The 7,167-nt window shown below is 50.2% G+C and overlaps 1 protein-coding gene across 1 annotated transcript in view; it reads right to left on the minus strand.

The window, feature by feature from the left end:
• Window positions 1-405: 405 nt before the first annotated feature.
• Window positions 406-7,167, minus strand: part of CDRT1 (CMT1A duplicated region transcript 1) — an 8,637-nt gene continuing 1,875 nt past the window's right edge. The window contains exons 4-11 of the mRNA XM_017731579.1: window positions 7,049-7,161; window positions 6,451-6,654; window positions 6,062-6,183; window positions 5,409-5,557; window positions 4,406-4,548; window positions 3,455-3,613; window positions 2,374-2,588; window positions 406-1,456 (exon numbers count right to left, since the gene is read on the minus strand). Of these exons, the coding sequence (XP_017587068.1) occupies window positions 615-1,456; window positions 2,374-2,588; window positions 3,455-3,613; window positions 4,406-4,548; window positions 5,409-5,557; window positions 6,062-6,183; window positions 6,451-6,654; window positions 7,049-7,161 (1,947 nt within the window). The 3' untranslated portion in view covers window positions 406-614. The remainder of the gene's footprint in view (window positions 1,457-2,373; window positions 2,589-3,454; window positions 3,614-4,405; window positions 4,549-5,408; window positions 5,558-6,061; window positions 6,184-6,450; window positions 6,655-7,048; window positions 7,162-7,167) is intronic.

Here is a 7,167-nt window from a genome sequence, read left to right on the forward strand (position 1 = left end):
TCCCCGGGGCTCTGTCAGCTTTGTGTCCAACCTGGTCAGGTCCCTCTGGATGGCAGCACCTCTCTGGGGTTGGTGGCATCTGGGGGCACCCTGCCCATCGTCCGGGGCATTAATTAATGATGATAAACAAAATCAGACCCAGGATCAACCCCCAGTTCCTGGCCTCCAAGCAGACTTTGTGCCACTGATCCCCCCAGCCTACACTCAGCTTTCAGTCCACACATCTTCAGCTTCTACACTCTAATCGATCCACAAAAGCTCTCATAAGATGTTTTTATTATTGTTCTCACAGGGTTGAGCCCGTGCTGAGCTGTGTTGGTGTCAGACAGTGCCATGTCTGTTAGGAGAGCAGGTTTAGGGAGCTGAATCCAGGAGAGGGCTTAGTCCATTCAGTGCCTTGAGAAACAGCTGAGTATACCAATAGTATTTCTTGGGAAAACTTATAGTGGGGATGTGTTTTACACTTAAAACCACAGGGAGTATACTTAAATATACTAAATATACTTAAATATATATAAATGAATACATCTTTATTTTATACTTCAAGCCACATGGCAGACTCAGCGGGACACCAGAGTTCCCAAGTTGTGGCTGCTGTGGACTCAGGAATCACCTCAGATAAATGTGTTATGCCCAAGTTCTGGAGCAGGTGTTTTCCTCTCCCCAGTAAAGGAATCCACAGGTAGGCCTTTAATTTTCCTTAGCCAGGCCTTCCTTCTGGCTCTTTCCTCAGCTTCCGTGGGCTTTGCCTGCTGTGCCTGATGCTGAGCTGCCTCAGCTGCCTCATGCACCTCCTGCTCTGCTGTCAGAAGCCTGAACCCACTGTCCCTGCGGGAACCATAGGGGCAGGAGCTTAGGGGCTTTATTCCCCTGGGAACTTCATTTCTGATCTGTGCAGCTGTGCCAGGTGTTGGCTGGATCAGCTCCAAGGAAGCTGTGCAGAGATCGATGAGCTGATCCCCATCTTTGGGGCCAGGAGTATCTTTCCCATGGCCACTGGGAGTTTTCCTTTCTCGCAGTGAGCCACAAAACTTGGGACATACAACACAGGGAGCAGGGATGGAGGATTTCACAGTGGGGCTGTGCAAGGAGTTCTGCAGCCTGAGCCGCAGCATTTTGGTTTCAAAGGGTGTCGAGATTTTTGTCACGGTCAGAGAATCACTGTGCAGCCTGGCACGCTGGAGCTGGGCTGCCTGCTCCTCTTTGTGCTGCAGGGGCATTTTGGACATTGGCACCTTCCTCGGGCGGTGTTGCTGTGCTTCCCTGGCCTTTGCAGAGAGCTCAGTGCTGGAGCTGACTCGGGCTGGCTTGCAGGAGCACTGCAGGGTGCTGATTGTTAAGAGGAACTTGTCAGGGGACATTGGACAGCTTGGGTCTCTCTTGGGCAGCTCAGGCTGCAAAGTGGCTTCTGCCTCCTCAGGTGCAGGGGGAGCAGGGCCCTGTTCGGCGTCACCACCTGTATCCAAAAACAAAGCAACACATTTGGGGTTGAGAGGCTTTCCCACACACTGCAGATCATAGAATCAAAGAACCACAGATTAGACTGAGTTGGGAGGAAGCCACAAGGACCATCCAGTGCATCCCCTGGCCCTGCACAGACACCCCAACCATCCCACCCTGTCCCTGGCAGCGCTGTCCCAACGCTCCTGGAGCTCTGGCAGCCTCGGGGCCGTGCCCATTCCCTGGGGAGCCTGGGCAGTGCCCAGCACCCTCTGGGGAAAGAACCTTTCCCTGAGATCCAGCCTGAGCCTGCCCTGGCCCAGCTCCAGCCCTTCCCTTGTGTCCTGTCTTTCACGGAGCAGAGCATCAGCTGCCATCTGATGGCCCGAAAAGCAGGAACCCTTCCTTAGCCCATCAGTTTATCTGCAATACTCAGTTTGATTGTGGAGCTGGAGGATTTGTCATCAAACTGTATTGAATAGCTCTGGCTTAAAACAAAATCACATCACTGTGTTACAATTGAAAAGGTGCCTGGTTCTGTGCAGTCGCCTTTCCCGGCGATGGCAGATCCTGAGTGTAGGTGTTCTCTCACTTTCTCGGGTGTTTCTAATGAATAATTCAAGTTCTGAATCAGCAGCGTGTTTCCAAGCCCGCCAGCTGTGTGAATATGAATACTACTACTGATTTCTCTCTTACTCAGTTGGAAAATGACAGTGCCTGTCTTGAAAAATGTGTTGAATTGACACCAAACCCTTGTAAAAAGGCAGAAAGGTTTCACAGAAGCCTAGAAAATGACTGAACCATTGAAATGGAACAGCACATCTGCTCTCGACAACAGCAGAGAGAACGAATATGGGCTGGGCTGAAGGCAGTGGGTGCTTGGTTTGTAGCTCAGTTTAGAAAAGCCAGAAAAGCAGAGGCTCAGTGTGATACTTTTGGGTCTTCCACGGCTCTTTGATGGCTGGCGAGACCCCGGGGACCTGTCCTGAGGCTCCTGAGCTTGTCGCTGCTCTGCGCTGGCACCCTGGCGCTTCCCTCTCCGGGACTTCTTGTCCTTCACCACCTCTCTGTCAGTGGGTAGGGAATAGTCCCACACCACATCCTCGAACTGCAGCAGCACCACTCTGCTGGGGGAGTTGGTCACCATCCTGGAGAAGGGAGAGAAGAGCCATAAAAGCACAGGAATCATGGACACGGCAGGTCCTGCCTGAGGGGCTCCTGTGCAACACAAAGCCCCGAGGCTCAAACGGATCCGAGAGAATCATCTCTCCTTGAAGGAGTGGCAGCAATTAACCCCATCAATCAGACACTGCACATTCTGACTCGTGCTCTGTGTGAGCTCTCTGGGGCTCTTTTCATTCAGCTCCAGCGCAAAATTAATTTTAAAATAATTAGGATGAAAATTGCCGGCAGCGAACAGAGCAAGATCAGTGCAGTGCTAAAGGACGGAAGCACCTAACTGCAAATGCCATATTATCAGGGGCATTTAAATGTGGATTGGAGTGCTGTGCTATTGTTGGGTGTGGTTGGGCTGGAGTTAATTTCTTCATAGCTGCCGATTTACTGCTGTGTTTTAGTGTGGCCAACCCAGCCTTGAACACACAGCAGTGTTTTACCCATTGCTTCCAGTGGAGCCACCTTTAGTTAGAGGTGCACAAGTGAATGAAGCCGGGAGGATTTCTCATTATTGGCCTTTATAAAGAGGCTGTAGGTCAGGGAGCAGGCAGAGGCACTGTCAGGTATTGGCTTGTTCTCCAACCTCCTAAAAGCTTCTGAATTCATCTTTACAGTTGGGTCTGTATCTTCAGCTGTAGAGAAACAGGAAATTATACATTGCCCAAGAGATTAAGGAGAACTCTTCAGCCATTGTGAGCTAAACCGGATTATTGAAGTAGTTAGTAAGTAGTAGAGCCCTTTAAAAGTTATTTGTGAGAAGGAAAAACACACAGTTCCTTAATTTCAGTGTAATCTACCAAATTTGGGTCAGAGCCTGCTGGCAGCTCTTGTCACCAACCTGTTTCCTGCAACACAGAGAGAAGACAGGGGGTCCCCGCTGCTGGTGGGCTCCAACACTCTGAGGCAGGTTCCAGTCAGGAAGTTGAATATCCGAATGTGTCCATCAGCACAGCCACTGATGACTCTGAGGTACAGGAACTCCAGGGACAGGACTTCCCTGAAAACACATCAGGTGAGGGTTGGCACTTCCATGGTGCTTTCACAAGGAGAAATGGTCAGCGAGCCCTTTTGGCCTGGAGGAGGAGCAGAGCTCTGGCTGAGCCACAGCTTGTGCTGAGGAGTGGATCAGGACATTCCAAAGGCCTGACAGAGAAGTCTCAGATCACTCCACGTCCAAAGCAACAGCCCAGTGCATCCTTCCACTGGACGGTGTCCCTGCCCATGGCAGGGGGTTGGAATGAGGTGATCATAAAGTCCCTTCCAACCCAAACCGTTCTGGGATTCTGTGATTCCATGCTCCCCATAGCAACCATATGGCCATGGCCATCTGCTGCACTTGGAGTTTCAGTTTTATGTCCAGGAAAATCAATGCAAACCATACGATTCTCCAGTTTTCACAGTTGTAGATACAATTAAAGTTTGAGAGAACAGCATAACACACAGTTGGTCAGCATGAAACTGGGCCACCTCTATTGCTGCCCAGGTGATGTGACACCCTGGGGCACTCAGGGGGGATCCTTGGAACATTGCACTGTGCACTCTTTGGTCATCCCTGTTTGTGATAAAGTGTTGTGGGTTTGCATTTCAGGTGGTTCCAGGTCTAAACTGAAAATGCTGCTTGTGACCATGTGGTGCCTGGCAGAGCCTTTGAGACAAAGACTGGCAAAAGTGGGGATATTTCAAATCCTAAAACTGATAATTAAGGCATTTTCTGCTCCTGTAAGAGGCACATTTTTTTTACAGATTCAGTCCACTGTTGAATACAACTTGAAACACATCTGATTCCTACTTGGGATGGAAGAAAGCTATCAGGCATCTCCTAAGTTTTCCCAACATGCTCCATCCCAGGGCATATCCATCGCTGCTCCCTGTGACGAGGTGCCACTGGTCAAAGGACAAGCAGAGAACTGGGCCTTGGTGCCTCTCTAACGTCTGCAAAGGAACAGAAAAAGGTGCAACGCTCTCAGTAATCTGGGTGTAAATGGGTCTGAGGTGTCTTATGGCATCCAGGACACCAGGCTGATAGTGTTTTATAGGGTGTTACTGTGCACCCTATGGATCACTGTGTTTGTGTTACAGTCACTGAAGTGTTCTGGGCTTGGTGCTGCTGCTGAGCTCCTGGCATGGAATTAACATCCCTTTTCCATCCTTATTACGTGTGATAAAGAGATGTTACTCTGCCGAGACCTCTGCGGTCTCTGGAATGTTGTCCCTGGAGGGCAGAGAGGGGCTGTCCTGGCTGTAGGGGAGGGGCTCAGCTGGAGCTGGGATCTCTGAGATATCTGGGCCATCTCTCAGTTTCTCTGCAAGTAAAGGGCTTCACTCCTCTCCCAGGTGTGGACTGGCACCGATTCTGGACACCTGCTCAGGGAATTCACAGACTCTCAATGCTCCCACAGCTGCCCAGCTGCTTCAGCTCCAGAAGCTGCTTCTGAGAGCAAGTTTCCCATTTGGGGCTGACCCCTGGTGCCTCCAGCCCCAGGTTAGTGAAGCTCTTCCATCATCTCCCCAGGTTTGGAAGGTTTCTATGGGAGCAGAGATGAACAAATCTAAAGAGAGCGAGCAGTGATGGGGGTGAAGCAAATCATACCCTGCCTTAAAATCAACAGCTGGTTGCAAGTCAGTTTTTTAATTATCTGCAGTTTTCTTTATTGGTTTAGACTGATTTGAGGGTTGTTCGGGGGGATTGTTTTCTTTTTTAGAAAGTCTTTGGCAAAAGTGAAACACTGTGATGAACCAGCAGAGAGTTTTGACCATTTAGCACAGAATCATCCACTTCAGAGGAAACTCACCTTGATCAGAGCCCCTGTCTCAGCACTCCAGACCTTCACCAGCCCTTGGTGACCCCCACTGACCACGTGGGTCCTGTCCATCCTCACTGCCCACACAGGGCTGTTGTGCATCAGAGTCCTGACACATTTCCCACTCTTCAGGCTCCACACTGTTGGGGAAAAAGGGAGGAGAATTAAAAATACATCTGCCCCAATGATGAGTGTTGGGAGTACAACACGAATTAAAAAATACTACTGGATTACAGTCACATCTTGTACCTGCAGCTCTGTGAGGAGCTGAGTGTTGGCTTAAAAAGCATAATTGTATGGAAAAAAATTTAAATGTAAAGTCCAAAAAAGGCACATCTTTTTCACCTTTATTCTATAAGGAAACATCTGGCAAAGCTGAAAGTTAATACCACTTGCCCAAGAGTTGGGCTGGCATTGCAGCCTCATAGCCATTAATTCTGAATAAAAGCAGAAATAATGAGAATTTAGGTCCTGACACAATCAGAGACTGTGTGTGTGCATGTGTCCCCAGCTTAGGCTCTCGTGGAAACAGACTCTGCTTTTCACCCTTCCTTGCATCCCCACGCCTGTGTCCCACTCACTCCAACTCCAGGTCTCTGCCCTTATGCTCCCGTGTTTGCCTCTGGCCGGGAGCTGCCTCTCACCTTTCACCATCCCGTCCCCAGCTCCTGACACAAAGTGCTCCTCGTGGGAATCCAGGCAGGTGATGGTCCCGTAGTGACCAGTGAAGGTCCTCACACAGGCGCCGCTGGGAATGTTCCAGTACCTACAGAGCACCGACCCAAGAGACGTGGAACCAGATGAGCTTTAAGATTCCTTCCAACCCAAAACATTCTGTGACTTCGTGGTTATTTCCTATTTAATGTGCCCAACTCTTCTCTCACACACGCTGGGTTAAAGTCAGGAGCTGTTCCACTAAGATGTCAGAGAAATTGGATGATCAAGTCAGGCTTAGCATTAAGTTTTACCCATATCCTACCCTTTCCCTTCTGTTTGCCACGGTTTGGGTGTCCCAGGCACAGCCTCAGCTCACCTGATGCTGAGATCAAAGCTGGTGCTGACCAGGAGCCCTTTGTCCTCACAGAGGCAGAGAGCTCCGATGGGCCCAGCGTGGCCTTGGAGCAGAAGAGGCACTTCCTTCCCTCCTGGCACACGGAGCAGCCTCACTTTTCTGTTGGCAGAGGCAGTGACCACCAAATCCCCACCACTGTAGTGGATTATCCTTGTCCTGTCTGATCTGGAGAGAAGCAGTGGCTGGGGTGAGCTTTAGCTGGCTGCAAGGTCTGGGACAGCATTTCCCTGTGTTTAACTGAGCAGGGTGGGCAACACTGCCGTGGTGGATCCTCTGCAGGGCACCACAACCAGGGTCCCTAAATCTGCACTTCCCCCTTTGTATCAGGGTGGGCTCACAGAGGGGCGAGGGCTCCTCCCAGCCCCATATCCCTTGGGATACATCATGGATCACTAACCCTTATTCCTTTAAAAACAGCTTATCTTGGTATCTTTATTAAAATTTGAGATTTCTTAATGCTGATGCTGAGGAACCTTCTCTAGCCATCCAGGAGGATCTCAGGGAATGGAGCAGCTTTCCTAAAGCTGCTGCTGGCCCCACAGTCGGGCACTCTACTCACTGCTCCATGAGGACACGGATCTTGTAGGAGCCACAGAAGACATTCCTCTCTTCCAGCTCGACCTTGAGAGTTTTCATTTCCTGATAGGCTGTGTGCAGACCGAAATCCTCTGTCTGATG

Source organism: Corvus brachyrhynchos, unplaced genomic scaffold (assembly GCF_000691975.1).
Source record: "Corvus brachyrhynchos isolate BGI_N302 unplaced genomic scaffold, ASM69197v1 scaffold904, whole genome shotgun sequence".
NCBI lineage: Eukaryota > Metazoa > Chordata > Aves > Passeriformes > Corvidae > Corvus > Corvus brachyrhynchos.